This window comes from Oryzias melastigma, linkage group LG14, assembly GCF_002922805.2.
Source record: "Oryzias melastigma strain HK-1 linkage group LG14, ASM292280v2, whole genome shotgun sequence".
NCBI lineage: Eukaryota > Metazoa > Chordata > Actinopteri > Beloniformes > Adrianichthyidae > Oryzias > Oryzias melastigma.
Genome location: NC_050525.1, coordinates 18,964,095 through 18,984,035, shown reverse-complemented (window position 1 = coordinate 18,984,035; position 19,941 = coordinate 18,964,095). Strand labels below are relative to the sequence as shown.

General features: G+C 38.9%; 2 protein-coding genes and 1 long non-coding RNA gene across 3 annotated transcripts; all 3 read right to left on the bottom strand.

The window, feature by feature from the left end:
- Positions 1 to 46: 46 nt before the first annotated feature.
- On the bottom strand, positions 47 to 7,560 carry pigs (phosphatidylinositol glycan anchor biosynthesis, class S). The gene is made up of 12 exons (XM_024263725.2): positions 7,318 to 7,560; positions 6,545 to 6,684; positions 6,356 to 6,467; positions 6,191 to 6,280; positions 6,019 to 6,110; positions 5,695 to 5,935; positions 5,466 to 5,608; positions 5,278 to 5,392; positions 5,046 to 5,191; positions 3,042 to 3,142; positions 2,762 to 2,972; positions 47 to 772 (listed from the first exon to the last, which is right to left on the bottom strand). The coding sequence occupies exons 1-12, from the start codon at positions 7,334 to 7,336 to the stop codon at positions 494 to 496; spliced, it is 1,689 nt and encodes a 562-aa protein (XP_024119493.1). The 5' UTR covers positions 7,337 to 7,560; the 3' UTR covers positions 47 to 493.
- A 389-nt stretch (positions 7,561 to 7,949) lies between these two features.
- Positions 7,950 to 16,846, bottom strand: aldocb (aldolase C, fructose-bisphosphate, b). The gene is made up of 9 exons (XM_024263746.1): positions 16,689 to 16,846; positions 11,946 to 12,062; positions 11,158 to 11,369; positions 11,030 to 11,084; positions 10,792 to 10,952; positions 10,615 to 10,698; positions 10,367 to 10,541; positions 9,809 to 10,008; positions 7,950 to 9,015 (listed from the first exon to the last, which is right to left on the bottom strand). Exons 2-9 carry the CDS (start codon positions 12,055 to 12,057, stop codon positions 8,923 to 8,925), a joined length of 1,092 nt encoding a protein of 363 aa, XP_024119514.1. The 5' UTR covers positions 12,058 to 12,062; positions 16,689 to 16,846; the 3' UTR covers positions 7,950 to 8,922.
- A 190-nt stretch (positions 16,847 to 17,036) lies between these two features.
- LOC118599610 lies at positions 17,037 to 18,821 on the bottom strand. The gene is made up of 2 exons (XR_004949023.1): positions 18,585 to 18,821; positions 17,037 to 17,320 (listed from the first exon to the last, which is right to left on the bottom strand). It is a non-coding gene; the product is annotated as an uncharacterized LOC118599610 (long non-coding RNA).
- Positions 18,822 to 19,941: the final 1,120 nt, after the last annotated feature.

Sequence of the window (19,941 nt, the reverse complement as noted above, 5' to 3'; positions counted from 1 at the left end):
TAAACTGATACATTTATTTAAGCAATAATTGTAATAATAACCTTTATTATAATAATAACCTTTTTTATTTTTATGTGTCCGGTATGTTTTCCATGACAGTTTGTTTTCAATTATTCATAATAAAAACTTGTTTCCTTTCACATTTATGGTTGACATAGTGCAAATAAAATATATATATATATATATATAAATATTCCATCTGATTTAATGCGACAAATGGTGTGAGAAACTCAAACTTTTGTTTATTTCCAAACAACTTAGAAGAACTGCTCAAATATAAAACATTACAAATAAAGCATTTAATCATTTTAACACATACAGCAGCTTTTCCTTTCAAACCTCTTGGAAAAAAGTGAGAAGTTAACCTCAGTTTGGTAGAAAAAAAAAACATTCTCCATGCTTGCATTTCATGTAAAAGCTACAAACAAAAATGTTTGTTCACCAGTGTTTTTTGTTTTTTTGTTCATTAAAGTTTCTGCAGCTCAAGTGTCTCTCAGTCCTTCTTGGCTTGCTTTTCTCTGTACCGTTGTCTGACCTCAGAAGCTATCTTCAGCAGCGACAACAAAATGGGCACACACATGGGCAGGAAGAGGGGAATGTAGATGGCAAATTTCTGGTCGTCGGGGAAGTAGAGGAGATGGAGAAGCGAGGGGTCGAAGAAGGCTTTCTCAGACGCCAAGATGGCCTCTTTGCTGTACTGCAGGGCAAAGCCGAGGTTCCCGGCCTCCAGCTCGGCCACAGCCAGCTGCACAGACGTGACGGCACTGGACACCTGAGAGACAAACACAGAACTCCCACTGTAAGTGCAAGTATCGCAAAACAAAAATATTGCGATATATCGCTAAATCAGTTCCCCCTACAACCCTAGATAGCTCCAATATTGCTCACCATTTTCTTGCTAAAGTTACGTTCAGGGTGTGAGGAGCTCTAAACTAGCAGGAAGGAGTGTAAACAGAGAGTTCTCAGCAACGGGGAGTAGATGGGGGGGTTGGAATTAGGGCTGCCACGATTAGTCAACTAATCGATGACTAATCGACTATTAAAGGAGTCGACGACAAATGTAATAGTCGATTAGTTGTTACTTTATGTTATATGGAGTCAGATGGCATTCTGCTAGCTTTTTGGAATATTTTGGGATTTATGTTTTTGGGGGCTATTTTGGAGTTTAGCAAATATTTCAGCTGCATGCTAGCTTTTTTGGCTAATTTAGGAATTTTTTTCAGTTATTTAGGCTAATTTGTAGTTTAGCTAATATGTTAGCTGCATGCTAGCTATTTTAGCTAGTGATGGATTTTTAAAAAAATATTTTAGCCTATTTTGGAGTTTAGCTAATATTTCAGCTATGTGCTAGCTATTTTGGCTAATTTATGATTTTTTTTCAGTTTTTAAGCTAATTTCGAGTTTAGCTAATATTTCAGCAACATGCTAGCTATTTTAGCTAATGTGGGATTTGTAAAAAAAAATAGGCAAATTTGGAGTTTAGCTAATATTTCAGATGCGTGCTAGCTATTTTGGCCAATTTAGGATTTTTTTTGTTTTTTAGGCTAATTTTGACTTTAGCTAATATATCAGCTGCATGCTAGCTATTTTGGCTAATTTAGGCTTTATTTATGTTTTTCAGGCTATTTTAGAGTTTAGCTAATATTTCAGCTGCGTGCTAGCTATTTTGGCTAATCTAGGATTTTTTTTCAGTTTTTTAGGCTAGTTTTGAGTTTAATATTTTAGATGGCTTTCAGTTATTTTAGCTATCAATTTCAGCATCTTCAGCTATCAGTACTAGCATCTTCAGCTACCAAATTCAGCTTACAGCATTCACACTAGCATTATTGCAGGTAATGCTATATATCTGGTATTTAGTGAGTTTAAAGCTATTGAAGGTTAAGATGTGTGCTTTACATCCAGTTTGCGCATGACCCGATTAGTCGACTAATCGGAAAAAATAATCGGTGATTAGTCGCCTATTGCAATAATCGCTTGTGGCAGCCCTAGTTGGAATTGCTTTGCGCTACAACTCGGAGGTGAATTTTATTTCTGGTCTTCAGAAAAGTTTTTTGGGGGTCTTAAAACTGCATAAATACATTTGGATAACACTGAACACTTTTAAAATAGTTAAAATATGATCGGAGTGGGACTTTAAAGGGTAACCAAACTCTAGATTGACTTATTTTGTCTGTTGACCTCTATAAATGGGGCTTTAAAAGTGTTGTCTGTTAGTCATTGCCAAATTTTTAATAAATTACAAAAAATTGCTTAATTCTTGAAAAGATAGTCAAAACCGTCTGTGTGGTGCCTCCTAAAGGCTGAATAGAGGTATTACAGTTAAATTTTGAGATGTAAGTTTCAGAAGTCTCCCACATCATGATCTGCAGCTCCACTAATGATAACAGTCCTGTTCCCCAGCCCCCCCCGACTGGGTTTTCAAATTTCGGCTGTGGGTGGAGTCAGTCTCCAACATCCCTGTTTGGTTACCCTTTAATGTTCTATTTATTAAAAAAAAACTCAATAACACCCCTTCTATATGCTCTAACATCCTAATTTTCATAGAAGTTGCAATAAAACTTTCAAAGTACTGTTAACTACAGAGACAGAATTTACAAAGTTTTATATTTTACATTCAGTAAATTTCTCTCAAAGTTTAAATAATAATCTAAAAAAATCTTGGTTTCTCTGAAAATCAGAGGGCTAAGTTTCAACCCCCTCCTGCAGAAGCAGATTTAAATAAACAGTACAGTGAAAGAACAGTTTCTACAGCTGGGGATACCTGCTGGGCGATGTTGTCGTTGATGACGATGTTTCCTATCTGGTCCAACAGCTGTGCCAGAGAAGTGATGGTTGTGGTTGCCGTGGCGATGTTTTCCACACTCCGACTCCACATGAGACGGTCCAGCTCCCAGTCAGCCAGTCCTACGCTGCCGCACGGGGCCACCGAGAAGCCTGGGGGGGGAGGGGACGACTGCATCCCCACTAACAGCCTGAAAAAGACGGGACGCGTTCTAGTGTGAAGCAGTGGAGGATCTGCCTCAGAGGAAGAACATTTTTACCGTAGTTGTGTCAGGAAAACGCCCATGACTTCAGCCATGTTGATGTCGATGTCGACAGGAAACTCTGGCTCTGGTCCATAGAGATTTTTGACATTATATACCTAACAAAGCAAATATATGACATTTACTTCAAGATATTTCTACATGTTCCAGAAGTATTAGATTAAATAAAAATCTAGCAGGGAAAAAGCAAAAATGTAAATGTTTGACTTTATGTGATGGGATTTTTTTGTCTTTAAAATGTGTAGACTATATATAGCTCTAATTAGAAGTTAGAGGTGAGATTACTTTACATAAATTCGCTTCCTCCCACTAATTTTCAAGCAAAAAATAAACTATTGTTGAAAACATTCACATTTAATTGCTTCAATGTGTCCTATATTGTATGTATAAGTGCAAATAAGTATGGAAGCCTAAAAAAACCTGCCCAACGTTTTATATATTTATTGTTTTTTATTTATTTGTTATCTTTTTATAATGAGAAAAAGTTTGTTTTCTGGTTATAACAAGATAATCAAGAACCTCTCTCTCCTTCCTGCACTGAAACGCTGAGACTTTACTTTATTTAAGTCTCTTTATTTTGTGGTCAACAACAAAAACAGTAGAAGAAAACACTCCCCAAAAGCTGCTTTTAGTAAGTGGATCTACGCTCCTCAGACGGCTTAATTCTGCCTCATGCACTATCCTCCGTCCCTTTATATCCCTAAAACCCCTAAACAAACAGGTTGATTGACAGAACCCAGGGCCGACGATAGTTTCCGCATGGTGCATTCACTGACATCAGCAGCAAAACGAAGCCGTTTATCAGAGAAAATGTCAAACACCAGCACTGATCCATATATCCCTTATTGATGGAATGGTGTCGAGATTTATTTCTGATAAAATTTTTTTTTTTTTTTTTTTTGCTGCGGATTGTGTAAAAATGACAAAAGTATTGTAGTAGACTGAGTTGGGGTGAGTGACTGTTTGGGTCCACTGATGTCTAGAGTTCAGTGAACGCACCATGCGCAGATAGATCCTTGTCAGCCCTGGGTTCTGTCGATCAACTTGTTTGTTTGGAGGTTTTAGGGAAATAAAGGGACGGTGGCTGGTGTATGAGACAGAATGAAGAATTTTAAAGAGCACAGGTCCACTAATAAATAAAAAATATACAAAAAAAACTTTTAGGGAGTGTTTTCTACTACTGTATTTTGGTGTTAACCACAAAATAAAGAGACTTAAATCAGGAAAGTCTGAGTCTCCGTGCGGGAAAAGGAGACGAGGACGCCTCATTCTTTGTTCTTTATTATCTCGTTATAAAATGAAAACGATACAAAAAACAAAAAAGTAGGGCAGGTCGTTTTTGGCTTCCGTAAATAAGTCTACTTATGATTAAGAGTAATTATAGCACGTATGTAAACGTATTTATATGGAAGAGTATCTTGTTTCACTTTTCAATTTTTAATTCTCTAATCAAATCCTGATTAATCGTATCAATTAATTGATATCTAAACATATAAATTATGTTAATACATATTTCTTTTGTTTTTCTTCTTTAGCACTTTTCTGTTTTGATTGCTTGAAATTTTCCAGTTCTAATTAACGGGAGAACAGTTTAGGTACATAGGTAAAGTAAGTAAAAATATGACGTCCTGTTAAAAGCCCATTCATATGAGAATTGTGTTTTTGGTGTTTTCAGTATGTTCTTGTGGCATTTTTCTTTATAAATAAAGAAAATTGAGCTCAAAATTACATTTCTGAGTATTTCTTTATTAAAACTGTTGTGAATCAGGAGCAGGTGGAAAAATGCAGTTTGAAAAAAAAAAAAAGATTATTTGACATTAAATATATGGAAGGCGGGCAACAAGCTCCCTGTGTCCTAGAAGACGACACGTCTTTTGATTTTGATTGAAAACGGCATAATTATATTTAAGCGACCACTGGGACCGCTTTAAAAATAGATCAAAAGATGATCGGAGTGGGACTTAACGTCATTCGATGTCATTTATAGATAATCATTCTTACCATAATCCCTCCCCAACGCGGAGAGTGAAATGCATTCGAAGGTACTTCCATTTTCTTGTGGTCCTGAATGTAAATTGGTGAATGTTGGGCGTTGGGCACATACAGAAGAAAATTCAGCACTGGGTTGGAAGAAGCAGCATTGGAACCTGGAGTGGAATGAGACAAAAAAACATGAACAACTGCTCAACTTTTCTTTTGTATCATCCGTATTTTCAAGTAATAGTAGTTTTACCAAGTCTGGCCTCCACTGGGTTGATGACATGTGCAAGGCTGTCGGCGTGAAGTATATAAGCACCACGTTCGTTGTTGTAGCGTGGGTTGACGCCCAGCATAGCATAGTGTAGCATCTGTTCAAAGCAAATGAAGAATAAAGCGACTATCTTGATGAATCTGCACTTTGTGTAGCGCTGCCTCTCATACCTGAGAGTCCACGCTGAAGTTGGCCACAGGAGACAGTTTAGTAAGAAAAGGCTGGATGTAAGTCTGAACAGCACCTTCTATGTCCCAATGGAGCCGGTGTGACTTTGGGTCAGGGTTCAGCAGACTGAAAGTTATCTCATAGCCTAAAAAGAAGGTAAAAACAAGCACAGAATATATGAAAAAAGAACATGACTTCAAAGAAATGTGATCAAACTGGATAAAAACCAACCTGGGCTGGATGTGAAGGCCCTCATACTATGAGTCATGCTTTCTTGGTCGCCGGGGTTGAAGCGGACCCTGTCGCTGAGGGCGGCGGTGATGTCGGTGTGGCTAAAAGACATCACCTGAAGCACCTGCTTGATTTGAGGCTTCAGGACAGCCAGCAGCTGCTCCACCGTCTTTCCTGCTCTCATCTCAGCATCCATGCGGAGCATGGCCGTCCGGCGTTGACCAATATACACTTTTACATTCTAAAGAGGATTTTAACTTTACAGTCAAGTGACTAAAATGACCGAAAAATTACTTTTACAATAAAAGTGCGAGGAGCTTTCACCTCTGGTAGCAGTGAGGAAACCTCAGGAATCACGTACACCACTGAAGAACCACATGGACTTTCACTGAGCATGTGCAGAGATAGATCTGCCTCTGGAAAAAGGAATAGCAACGGACAGAAGTAAAAACTCAAGGTTTCACCGACACAACACACTATTTGATGTGTAGTTCACCTGCAGCGGTGGGCTTGCTCAGAGCATCCTCTTCCATAATCGTAGCTGTGCGGTACTTTATTTCATGAGTATACCTCAAAACTGTGTTCTCTAGAAATGAAAGAAATTGTTAAAAATCCTGCTATAGTATAGACTGCATGATTTCAAAATTCTAAATTGCATCACCATCTACTGCATGCTCCTCATCCTGCGTCTGGGTCAGGGGGACCCGCTTCTGCTGCTCAGGTGTCAGGGTCCCCCGCGCAAACACAACTTCCACATCAGCACTTAAATGCAGCTGCAAACAGAAATAAAACATTTTTTAAAGTAAAATAGATTACCTGGAATGAAGGAGTTCGGGGAACACAAACAGACCTGCAGTTTTGATAGGTCTGTTATCTGGCTGAAAGGTAACCAGGCGCGGTACGTTTCAGTGGTTCGCCACCATAGGGGAACCCCAACGATGATGACCACGACCGCTATGGACAGGGCAGCGAGCTGACCTCGTCTGCGCTCTGAGAAAAAAAAAAAAGTCATAAGTACATTGTTTTTGCTTATTTTTCTAAGGCTCATTAATTGTTTTTCCCAATATAAACAAAAGACAGCAATTTGTTGACAAATTTCTTTGGTTTTTAAAAGAAACTTACATATTTCATCTATATTTCTTTAACCAGTTTGCTTTTATAACAGCAAATGCTCAGTATTTTACATCTAAATATATGTACAATTAAGTGCAAATAATAAAAATAAAAACTACTAAATCTTACAGCTCTAAAATATATACAAGAAAATCCACATTGAATCAAAATGTATTGCTGTGATTAATGATAAAACGGCCAGATATCATTATAACCTACATCTGGAGAGTTATTGCCTTCATTGTTTACTTATTAGAAACTTTAAAATGTTAGGAAGACAAATAAATATGTTAGAATAAACGGTGAACTGTGACAGACCAGGCAGTGCATGTGTAGCTAACAAATTAGCTGTTAGCATTAGGGTGTCAAAACAAGACAAAAACGGCGGAACTTCTAACCGGTACATCTTCTAGCAATATCTCAGCATGTAACAGAAAACATTCAATTGAACAAACTTTCATTTAAAAATAAAACACTCATAAAAAGAAAGCGAGCAATGAATTCGCTTACCCACTTCCGTGGTGGCCATTTCTGTCAATGAAAGTGGTACGCTTGTTGATAGAGCTCACGTATTGTCGTAAGTCACGTGGAAGCGGAAACAAAATGCGAATAAAGGAAATGCCTGGACCTTGCTGATACGTACCTACAATTTCTTAAATGGTAACACAACTACCTAATATAATTTAACTATAATAATCCTAAGAAAGTATCGGAAAAATATAATTTCAGTCAAATTAATTGTGATCACCGGCTCTCCCTGGTGGCATTTTTAAACGTACCCATGCAAGACTTCTCAACAGCGCCTCTTGTGGTGATTAGCTGAACTACTGGTTTCCAGAGCTTGTCAATCCAGTTGGTCCCAGTGATTTTTTTTTTAGACAATTACTTGCGAAATTCCACTTCAAAAACAAGTTTTCAAATTTTATTTTTCCCCTGTAAAGAATGACACAACTGAACAAATAATTTAAAGATCCTGCATAAATAAATTCCAGCTCTTACTGTGTGGATGGCTTTATTGTTGGTGCATTAATGTATGAAATTGTATTGCAGTATTACAGTAACTTAGTCTTTTTTATAAATATATGAGCATATTAATTCGAACTTTAACTGTAGGTAGTGTAATCACAAAAATAGAGTCTCCATCAGGTTTAATTTGTATTTTAGTTTATTATCTCCACTACATGACACACCGAGTGTTTCAAGAACAATATTAACATCACAAACACAGTATTTCAACAAAGCAGTGAATGTTTCTGTGCTGCTGGTCCCACACGTTGGTCCATTTGATTGACATACATTTCAATAGACTTCCTCTGATCTTCCCGAGGGGCCAGCAGGGAAAAGCAGGACAGGGGGGGGGGGAGAGGTGACACAAGCATCACACAATATTGACACCTTCACATAACAAAATACATCAATTACTGCATGACTTTGAGAGCTAATGTTATACAGAAAAGACACAGATGATGTTTTTAGTTTGTATTAATGGTCATAAGGAACACATGGAAAAGATCAGGGTGAAAGCCGGTGTGGAGCGGGTTATTACAGTACCGTGTGATCTCTGCTGGGACCCTCTATCAAAAGATAACCCAGATCAGACCTTTCACTGTTCTCGTCGCCATGCTGCGCTTTAACTGATGCCCACGTGTAATTAGTTGGTCCCACTGTTGATGTGGATGTTGGTACGAAGAGGACACAATGAGCGCACATTGTGTTTCAAACAGAAGCGCGACACTAACACTCATGCGGATTTTAGTCTGCTCGTAGGGAGAAGGCACCTGACATGGAGGCAGGCGCGAGAAATGAATACTGACGGATGATCCTCATCACATTCTGGAGTCTCTGGCTTCTGGTTTTTCAGCCTCATCACAAATATAACATCTCAAATTTGCCTCGAACTGTTCAAAGAGGGAAAGAAATCCAAACAATAATCCTGTTCCCTTCAGTGTTATAACATCACATTCGTTTAAAATACACTTATCTAACAATGTTTATTACTCTGATATTAAGGTACAATAGAGAGCGCAGGCCTGTGGTCGATGGAGGAGTGAGAGGGGACAGAAGAGCAGATTTAAGACTAAAACTAGGCCACGGCTGAATGTGGTCCTTCCATGTTTAGTAGGCGTGGTTCGCCACGTAGAGAGACTGTGAGGCGGCGGTGCCGGTTCCAGATGACACGTACTTGCCAAGAGCAGCCAGCCCGTTCGCCTGAAGATGAAAAAAAAAAAAAAAGAACGATTTTAAGGATGGAGACTTTCACTAAGCTTTGATGCTAAAAAGAAGAGAAAAAAAAAAGTAATTTATGTTTGCAACAGCAATTTTTAAGACCCACGACAATCATATTTCGATCCATTTTAAACAAACAAAAAAAATGTTTTTAGGACATTGTTTCTGCAGAGCGTCAAGTGTTCATTAGAAATTTGCCTCCGAGTCGTGGAGTGTTAGCCTGGAGCAACCAGGAGCTTGTGACCCCGCCCACTATATTTTCTACATCACAAATAAGCTCTTTTTCCATCTGCTTTTTTTTGTCTGCTTCTGATTCACAAAAATATGAATAAAGAAATATTTAGAAATTTTTTATAAGCTTAATTTTTTATATTTATCTGAAAAGTCTTTAAGGCATTTCTCTGGATTGTTTTGGATATTTCACATTGACTTTATAATGTTTTGTCCTGCCTGTAGCCCTTTTTTAAAAAACAGACAGATCCTGCCAAGAGAGGGATTACAAAGGATCTAAAAAGCGGGCCCTCAAAAGGCCTTACTAAAAGTAGTAGGTCACATGACTTCTTAGAATGTCCATTAATTCACAGCAACAAAGATCTGTAGGTAGCTTTTGATTAGCTGGTGGAACAACACCTTAAACAAAGAGCAGTCATGATTTTAAACAGCAATAAAATGCTGCTGAGTGAGTGAAGGTACAACAGTAAAAGCTCAGAGCAGTTAAAAGACTGATCTCTTGGGATTACACAGAGTAAACAGATTTGCAGTTTACAGTACTGACCTCAGCGCGCTTGATGAATTCCTCAGTGGCGGCTTTCTCATTGTTGAGCACTCCCTTCCAGGCGTTGAGGGCGGAGGCCTGCAGGGCACGGCCGTAGGAGAAGGTCAGAGCCCAGGGCTTGAGGAGCGGGCAGGTGTTGATGGCGTTCAGGTTCACGCTGGCCTCCTCTTCAGACTGGCCGCCAGACAAGAATGTAACTCCTGGAGGGGAAAAACAAAAAAAAAAGATGAAAGTTAGCAAGATTAAAAAATATCTTTTAAAAAAATTCACATTACAATCACGAGGTGAAGGGACAAAAGTAATATTTTTTTTCACTATTATTTTTAGAAAGAGTAGTGGATATACAACAGAAATGTACTAACAGAAAATGGATCTATGATTTAATCAATAAATTATGTGATTTGCATTGATAGAATACCATTTTTTAAAACCTAGATGTGGTTTGCATCAATGATTATGTGCACAATATGACAAATCCAGAAAAGCCTCATATAGGTGCAGTCGTTTTGGCGTATATGTAAAAAGGTTTTAGAAAAATTCCATAGATTTTTGTGTGACCTGTGACAGCTGGAGGCACTGTGCGGCGCAGGGCAGTGACGGTAGCCATGGCGATCTCCTGGTTACTGAACTTGGTGGGACAGGAGTGTCCAGGAGTGACCATGTTAGGCTTCAGCAATGTCCCCTCCAGGTACACATGATGGTCTGAGAGAGCCTTGTAGACTGCAGCTAGGACCTGAGAGCAGGAGATAGTAAAACTTCACTCTTGAAAAACGAAACACTGATGAGTGGAATTGTTTTTGCTTTACCTTCTCTGTGACGTACTGGCAGCGCTTCAGGTCATGGTCTCCATCAGGAAGGATCTCAGGCTCCACAATAGGAACAATTCCATTCTAGAAAATGTTAGAAGATATTTATGTTCTAGAGCAGTTAAAAATGCTATAAAACCACATTTTTTGTCTCCAAGAGGACATTGTAACACAAACCTGCTGGCAGATGCTAGCGTATCGGGCCAGCACGTTAGCGTTCTCAAAGATGGCCAGCTCAGAGGGTGTGGTTTCGCTGATCTTCAGCACACAACGCCACTTGGCGAAGTCTGCGCCGTCTTTCTTGTACTGGGCACAACGCTCAGACAGTCCGTCCAGACCTGCACACATTCAGATCCATTAGAGATTGAGATGTTCCTATGAGAGCTAGAAAGCATTCTGGGGTTCTGCCGCGTACCCTGAGTTGTGGTCTCTCCGTTTGTTCCGGCGAGAGGGACGACACCCTTATCCACCTACAAAGAGAGTTTTGTCTCATGACCTTGACTTTCAGACAGGCAACTAGCGCAACGCCGAGCGGTTGCTTACCTTGATGCCAACAACAATGCCACGGTCTTTGATGAGCTGGGCGAAGGGGACGCCATCGTCGGTTTTCTGGTAGAGGGTTTCGTGGAAGAAGATGACCCCTCCGATGCAGCTGTCGATGCGCTGGTCGGCGGTGAAGAGCAGCTGGCGGTACCGGCGCCGGTTCTCCTCCGTGTTCTCAACCCCAATGGGGTTCAAACGCTTGGCCATGCTGCCTAAACACGCGACACATTCATCAGCATCACTAAATATAGTTAGGAAACCTGCAATATTTGGTTCAGGAAAGTACAAAATCCATTTATTCAGTTAAAGTTATCAGCGCCGTCTATTATCATTTGGTGACCCTAAATGTACATATTTTAGACTTAACATATTTTATATTTCAAATTTAATTTTATCTCTAATCCTGATTTTTATATATTCTTTATAACATCTCATAATTTTGTTGTTGTACATAAAATGATAAAGGAAATTCTGATTTTAAAAACATATATAAGCTTTGCACTTCTTTTCTAAAATATTTAAACAAAGACTTTTTAAAAGATTAACTGACTTTTTCCATTTTTTTAGTACAGCAAAAAAATGAAGAAAAATGTGGGTTCTTAAACCACAACAATCATCATCCAGTTTGAACTGGGCTGTTTGCTTCATTTTGAATCTTCTTATGCATATTTAATTTCCAAATTACAAAAAATTTGACTTTTGCAGTAAAGCAGTAGTTTTCTGTGACTTACACAGCTAACTTTAACTTTGTCAGTGAGGTCCAAGCAGTGTCTTTATAACAAACGTACCAGTGGACTCATCTGCGGCCAGGATGCCCTTTCCTGGAGCGACTATCCTCTGAGCAATTTCCTGGAGCTCCTTCTTCTGCTCAGGAGTCAGCGCGGGGTACTGGTGAGTCATGGTGGCTGAAAGAACAAGACCAGCATTACTTTTTGTGTCGGACCTAGTGGCTGCACAAACTAGCTTTAGATGACGACCCTTCTGAGGTCGACGCTTGCTAAGGCACAAATGGCAGGAAAAAAAAAGTGCTGTGTTTAGGCAAAAATAAGTGGAAGTTAAGGGAAACTCAAAAAAATTGATTTTATACCATTTGAACTCATAGTTTATATATTAAAAAAAAGGCATCTAATGAGTTTTGTGCTCCTAATGACACAAAAACAATGTGATGTGTTCAGTACAAGATCAGTCAGTTCCCTTACACCTTCCTCCCTCTGCTGCAAATACGCTGTTATGCAACTCCTCTCCCTCCCTCTGCATCTGAATCACAGCAGACAGAAGGGGTGGGGGGGGGGGGTTATGAAACCAGGAGGTCTTAGTCTCCACTATAGCTGCAGGACTACATGCATCCCAGCTCGCTGCCCTCTCCTCAGCAACCTTCCAGCCCCCTTATTGTAGGTACTTCACGCAAATGTACAAAATTTGTATTCGTCTCCCACCAATAATTGAACGTTGACATTCAATACAACGTCGTTTGTGTATAACCTCCCAAACCAACCCCACAGGGTTGGTAAAATTCCACTCCGATGTGTCCTCCCACTCGCCCAGAGCACACCAGGGTACAGGCTCGGGCTCGTCTTTCTGGTTGACTGCACCAATTGCTGAGCCCTCGCTGATCACAGTTTTATTCACAGCCTCACAATTCCAATGGAATGAGCTGCTAAAAAAGGGATCAGCTCATCTGCTGAGGGGACAGGAAGCCGAGAAGAGGCCAGCCACAGTCTGGTGCATCAATAGTTATTGGGAAAATGATTTTTAGTTTAATCTCCTTGCGTGTGCACTGTTTGCTGTAAAAGCCAACCCTGCAAGTCAGTTGAAATCCTACATAAAAATATGACAGATTTATAAATTCTTCAAGCGAGGTCACTTGAGTGCGACGGACCATAGCCAGATATGTTCTGTACTCTACGTTAATCCACAGATTAAAGCTATGATACCGACCTTTAGAGCACAGAGCACGGACACTGCAGGTGCAGCACAGGCAACAGTTTGCTGCCATTGATTACATGTAAAACAGCAGAAATTCAAAGGAGCCTGCAGATCGCCTCCCAGGGAACACAGTTAGGTCAAAATAGAACCTGCAGGAGGACGTCTCCAGTGGTTTAGGGAAGTATTTACACTTGATAAAGACAAAGCAGGGTTTGAAGGAATATGTGGAATTTAGCTCCATTGTGGGCACCGCTCCACCTTCCAAAGCAGGAGTCACGCTCAGCAAATAGCCACAATCTTTTAGGGTAAAAGCTTGCTTCACCAGTACAGTTGGTATCAATGTTTTTGGCCATTTTTGTGACATTGCACAAGGGTTTGGAGGGTCGTACTACATTTGTGCAATGAGCGACTTCAACAGAATGGGCATCTAGATAATGCATGATGGAGCTTGAGCTAATGAAAAGAGCACAATGACACGGTTTAAGGTTACAAACTAAACTCAGAGGGCACAAAGGAAACCTCAGGAGGGTACATTTATTTATGCCAATCATCCTGTTCTCTCTAACCACCTGGTCTATTGATCATAAACCACATTGAAGTAGATGGAGTCAAGGTGAAACGCCAACTTCCTGTTTGAGGCCAGTTTAGAGTAAATCTAGCCAGATTAGGTCACTTTTTACTGAAGTATGCACTGCAAAACATAGTCTAATTTTTTGGGGAAAAAAATACATATATGCTTTTTTGATTAAAAAAAAAAACTCTTTGGGATTTGTTTGATGAGACATAAATATTTAATATTTTGTATAAATGTATTCTGGAATGGAGTCTTTTGTTTAGCTAGTGACAGATCTTCTGCTCAACAATGACTCCAAGTGAATTTCAGACAGACTGCTGCTTGACATCAATTTGACCTTTTTCAGAAAAGCTCGAGTTTACAGTAATGATGTTCACTCAACACCATAGAACTATATTGAGAAACAACCAGCCATTCTTCACTAAACATATTTGTCAAAATAACCATTCTTGCCCTTTTACCTTTCTCTTAACATATTCTTGCTAATCGTTATTTTTTTCTTAGTTATGAACTGATCAATCAGATACATCAATTAAAGCATGTTATCTCATGTATCAAGGAAAAAAAGGCAACTGAATACACTTAATTTCATTAGTGACATCACACTCATTCGGTCCAGCTCTCATATACAGTCAATGGGGAAAAAAAAAGTCTACTCTTTGGGGTAAAGGAAAAAAAAAGACAAACTTATCTTTTCTTTTGTAGAAATATATTGATATGAACCAGCCCCAAAAGAAGCAAATATGACAGTAAAAGAGATAGAGAACCCATACTGAGCCAAAGTGGTAGCAAATCAAATACTGAATGATACTGAAGCTCTATTGTTATATTAATAATAGTGCAATGTTAAAAAGAAATTATGAATACTTTTATCAGCACCTATGTGTTTTGGTTTTTTTTGCATCTTTTCTTCATAGACTCACCAATGAATAAAAGAGCTTCATTTTTATTGCTGGTAATGATTACTACCTTGATGACTGACCTCTGCTGCACCACAAACCAAATGCAGACTGACCTACACCATGTACTTCAGGTAAGAGTACATTCTGTCCAAAATGAATCGATCGATTTTTTTTTTCTTTTTTTTTACAAATATCTGCAAGACATAAAACTTTTTTTTAAATTTAGGATTATGAGAATTCCACTTTTGGACATTCTGATGTCTCAGGTTATTGCTCCTGCCTGTTGCGCAGCATCTTGCCTCAGTAAGCCAAACAGCAGTCTGCATTGCGACATCAGTGGCTGAACCTCAGCTGCGTCACACACAACTACCACAACTAACAAAAAAAGCACCTGTTGATATGCAACACAGTAAATAACGCCTATAAAATACTCTACAAAATGTAGCTCACACTCATGTAGGAATTCAAGAAATCCCAAAAAAGAACAAAACCCACATGATAATTACTACAATAATGCAAAACATGAAGGTGAGGATTTTATAGACATTAAAACTGATTGGGGGGGAAGAAAGGCACATCTGATGCTTGTCTGAAACCCAGCCTTCATCACTTTTCCCATCTTTTACCTTAAAAAGAAGCAGTTCATATGCATGCAAAGATCACAAATGCAGAACATTACAATAACGATTTGATTTATTTTCAAGCATTGCTGCAAGCTTTAAGCTACAGCACATTTAAAGCTTGCCAACTATGGCGTCTAGCATGAATGCAGCAGCAGGCAGACTCCATCGGGGTGAACTTAATTAATCAACTTTAAAAAATATATATTAGCATTTTGTATAATTAAAAAGTAATTTTTTTTAAAAGAAAGTATGGGTTTCATTAATTTTCTTTGAAAGCATCACCATCACCCCTTGGACATAAAACTGGCTTGCTTTATATGCTCTACAATGCAAGTTGCAAGAGCTTCAAGATGGTGAAACGGCTCCTGCAGGGGCCTCACTAGTCAAAAGGTAGAAAGCCTGCTTGCTGAATTAGGTTGGTTACCAGACAGGCTGGTGGCCTTGGCGCTGACAGACGTCCCTGTATTTGGACTGGATCTATCCTCAGACCTTGATCCAGAAGCATTAGCAGGAGCACTGTTACCCATGCTGCTCACTGACACAAGAGCCTCTACCGGACGTGTCGCAGTTCAAAGAGAAGTTGACACTTGTGAAAATGTGCAGGTCATACTGCAACAACATTTCTAGCCAAGAAACAGGTCATTTTAAGAGAAATGAATTGCGTTGTGGATAAAAATTAATATAATGAAACCATAAAAAATAACTAAATTATATTGAAATAACAAAATCATTAGGATGATAATGCATGGGTTAAATCAGATTACCAAACATCATTAACCTCTGATGTTATTTAATAAAAGTTTGAAAATTGGCCAAAACAGCTGCAAATTACTATTTCCATTACTTTTACTGTTAAAAGTGTAAATATAAATATTATATAGTCTATTCATCCATGTTAAAATACATTTAATTGAAAAAAAAGACAAGTGATGCTTTTTCCACGTACACGTGCGTGATCTCCTTATAGCGTGCTTCCTCGCCCCGCCCCCTCTCCGTCACATCAGAGGTGTACGTGCGCTTGAACAGATACACCCCGACAGGAAACAGCCTCATCACCGCCTTCCCCCATAAGCTACCACGACCACTGACAGCAAAGTCGGCTAAAAGCGTTCTTAAATACAGTAAACGATAATAAATTAGGCCTGTTTGTCTTAATTTAAACGTTAAGTCGTTTCAACGGGCCTCTCTCCTTCACGTCCATCCTTGAAGGTCACCATTATTACGCCCTTCCTGTTGCGTATTTCGACGCTGAGCCACATTCATTATTTTTATTAAGTGAAAAAGTTTTTTGTCAACCGTGTACACTCAAAATAAACGGCAATATAAAAGGCGAAATAATATTTCCAATTCATTTACAGCTAGCTAAACAGCTAGGACGAAAAAGTTAGCTTCAGGTTTTGTCCAGCATCACTCATCAGCATCAATGTCGCCGTCATCTTTTAAGGGATTCATAACAAATAATAATGTGTGAAGCTGTAATTTGTTCAGATAAAAGATGGTTCTCACCTGCTAAGAGATGTCGGAGAGGACAGAGAGCAGAGTAGGCTGTACTCGGAGGATGCGAAGTCTCCTGTTTCAGTGCTGCAGAGCAACGTGACGCTTTACAAAAAGGCTTCGATCGAACCAGGCGGAGCCAACGCGATTGCGTCAGGTGATGGAGCGACGCTTTGACGACGCATGCGCTCTGAGGAGCATCCTTCAGTGAAACGCAGCATGATTTGGCATTTTTGTTTAGAAACTTGGAAAAAAACAAAAAGGCAAAACGACACAGTCACGCTTCACATTAAATACGTGTATTGGTATTTTAATATGCTGTTCTCTCGAAAATATAAGTTTTTTTTTATTTATGTGGGATTTTTTTTTTCTGAAAAAAATAAATTATATATCTGAAAAAAGGTAATTCCTAACAATTCACTAACAAGAACAATATATAATATAATTTAATACATAATTATACACTTTAAAACTATTAGTTTAATATGTTAAGTTTTTTTTTGTATATCAAAAATAGGCTACATCCCTGTTCCCATTTTGTTGCATCACTTTTTTTTTTTTTTCGAACACACCTTTATTTAGAGCTGAATCATGCAGACAGTCCTCCTGGTTCACCTTGGTTCATCTCACTTGAAGGATTAATCCTGGACAGTGACAAAAGAAGACAGTTGCAGTCTTGCGGTTCACAACGCTTCCACTCCAATGAAATCGTGTAATTGTGTTAACATGTTCTTATAGCACTTTTCTCATGATGGAGGACATAGGCCATGAATAGAAAATTAAAGCTTGCTCTTGTATTTATTGCCATATTTGTAGCACCAGCTTGTTGTTGTAAGGGATTGTAAGCTAGCAGGAGAGTGTGTAAACAAAAGGATGATGGCATGATGGGAAATAAAAGTAGCCTCACTCTGCGCCAACAGTCCCACCCACAACCCAGAGGTGAATATCTGATTAACTATGTACTAGAAAGCGACACATGGTGTTTTGATTTTGTCTAAAAACTTCATAATCATGAAATAAAATGTCTGGGAACTCATTTACAATACATCAAAAGAGGATATAAGTATTTGGCTGGAAAAGATATCCAGCCGGTGTTTTTGTATGAATGAAATCTGCTAAATGTTAATGGACAAAGAAAAGCATGGTTGTAGTTCTGGACCTTGTTTTCAAAAGAACGGCTATGATGAAGAGGTTGACTGATCAGAGGTGACTGGAGAATGAGAAGAGTCTTTGATAGTTGGCTTCAGGTCATCTGCTTTGTTGGATCTGGTGTCTCTCATCTCTCTTGACAACAGCTCATAGATTTTCAATTGTGTTCAGGTCAGGCGAGTTTGCTGGCCAATCAAGCACCGTTACACCAGTAATTGAACTAGCTTTGGGTATCTGGCAGTGTAAGCAAGTGCCACACAGCTTGTCAGCAAAGGCTCCAGAATTTTCTGGTAGAGAGTTGCATTGACTGTGGACTTCAGAGAACCCAGTGGACTAACACCTGGAGATGACATGGTCTCCTAAACCATCACAGCCTGTGAAAACTTCACACTAGACTTTAAAGTCCAACTCCAGTCATTTTTTTTGTCTATTGTAAAAGTATTCTCATTGGTCTTTTAATTATGATCATGCAGTTTTAAGTGAAAAGTTTTTAATAAATTGTTTTCTAGTTTATAATTTCTGCACAGTGGCATTAGTTAATTAGAAATTTGCCTGAGTTGTGGGGGGAACTGTTGGTGCAGAGTAAACTCATGCCTAGTTCCCATCACCCATGTGCTAACACCCTCTCTTGCTAGCAAACAGCTCCTTAGGACCCCAATGTAATATTGCCAGTGCAACAAAAATGGCGATCAATATCAGTTATCCCGCTGTACAGTTGGGAGCCAGATTCCAGCTCGGACGAGAAAAACAAAGACTTACATGGATCTAATTGTCTGCAAGTGGATGCATCAGAATGGAGGTGAGCGGGGAGCTTGTGGCCCGTCGATTGTACCAGTAATATAAACCTGCAGGCCTTGTGTGCAATGTGTCTCCTAAAGTCTCCAGAAAATAAAACAAACTCCACCCTGTAGGAGGCGCTGTGTTAGAAATGCCTGGGTCCTGAGAATGCGGTCCTGAGAACGTTGTTGGGTCTCCGGGCCTGCAGGTACACCCTTCTCCCTATGCCACTGCTACGTTTTTTCCAACATTTTTTGTGTGCTCCTGATTCACAATGATTTGTATAAGAAACACTAAATTTTAAGCTCAATTTGCCTAATATATGTCAGAAAAATGCCACAAGAACATGTTAAAAACACCAAAAACACAATTTTTATGTGAGTGGGTCTTTAAGCAACATGAATTCTATGCCTCTCCGCTCATCCTCAGACTTTAGGACCTTGATTTTGAAATAAAAGGCAAAATTGACTTTGAATCACTGAACAATCATCCAGTTCTTTTTTCCTTGTTAAGATGGTTCTAACCATCGACTGTATCTGTCTAAGGTTTTGGAAAAACTTCTGATCAGGAGTTGCTTGACAGAAAGAATTAAACATTTGTAGCTCATAGCTTGTATTATTCTATACAAGCATTGCTTGTGATGCTCTCTTTGACTGATGTATGGATTTTAATCCTCTCAAAGCAGCAGTTAACCCTGCTACTCTGCAGACTATTTTACTCTTTCTACTCAATTTCCTGTTAATCTGTTTGAATATAATACTTTGTGGACCACCAGCTGGTTTAAAAATGACATTTTGTGGTTTGTCGTCTTTGTGGAAGGTGTCAATGACTGTCCTCTGACCATCTGTCTAGTCAACAGTCCTTTGTGTGGTTGCATAGCTCACTGATGGACCATTTAAAAACTCTAAAACCTTTGCAGATCTTTTTTTTAACTTTTTAATCGTCTAAGGTATGACACCATGAGTTCCAATTCAAATTTTTTAGTGTTCTAATTTTCCCGAGACAATAATTTGGGTTATTATTACCTATAAGCCATGAGACCTTGAATTAACATGTAAATGATACACAAGTTTTACTCTTGAAAGTGAATCGGCAAAAAAGGAATTAACATTTTCATGATAGTCACAGTTTTCTAGATGTACCTGTAAATACTTTTTACCAATTTTTTAAAAACCAAGTAGAAACCATATAAGATGAAGTTTCCAAACCTAAAAGAAGACTAACTTAAATACTTATTATATTCTAAATTAGCCTTTCCTGCATTCCAAACATTGTTCAATACAGGGGAAAAAGGAAAAGATGGGACTTTGTTTCAAACATGTTTTAACAGGTTTTTTCA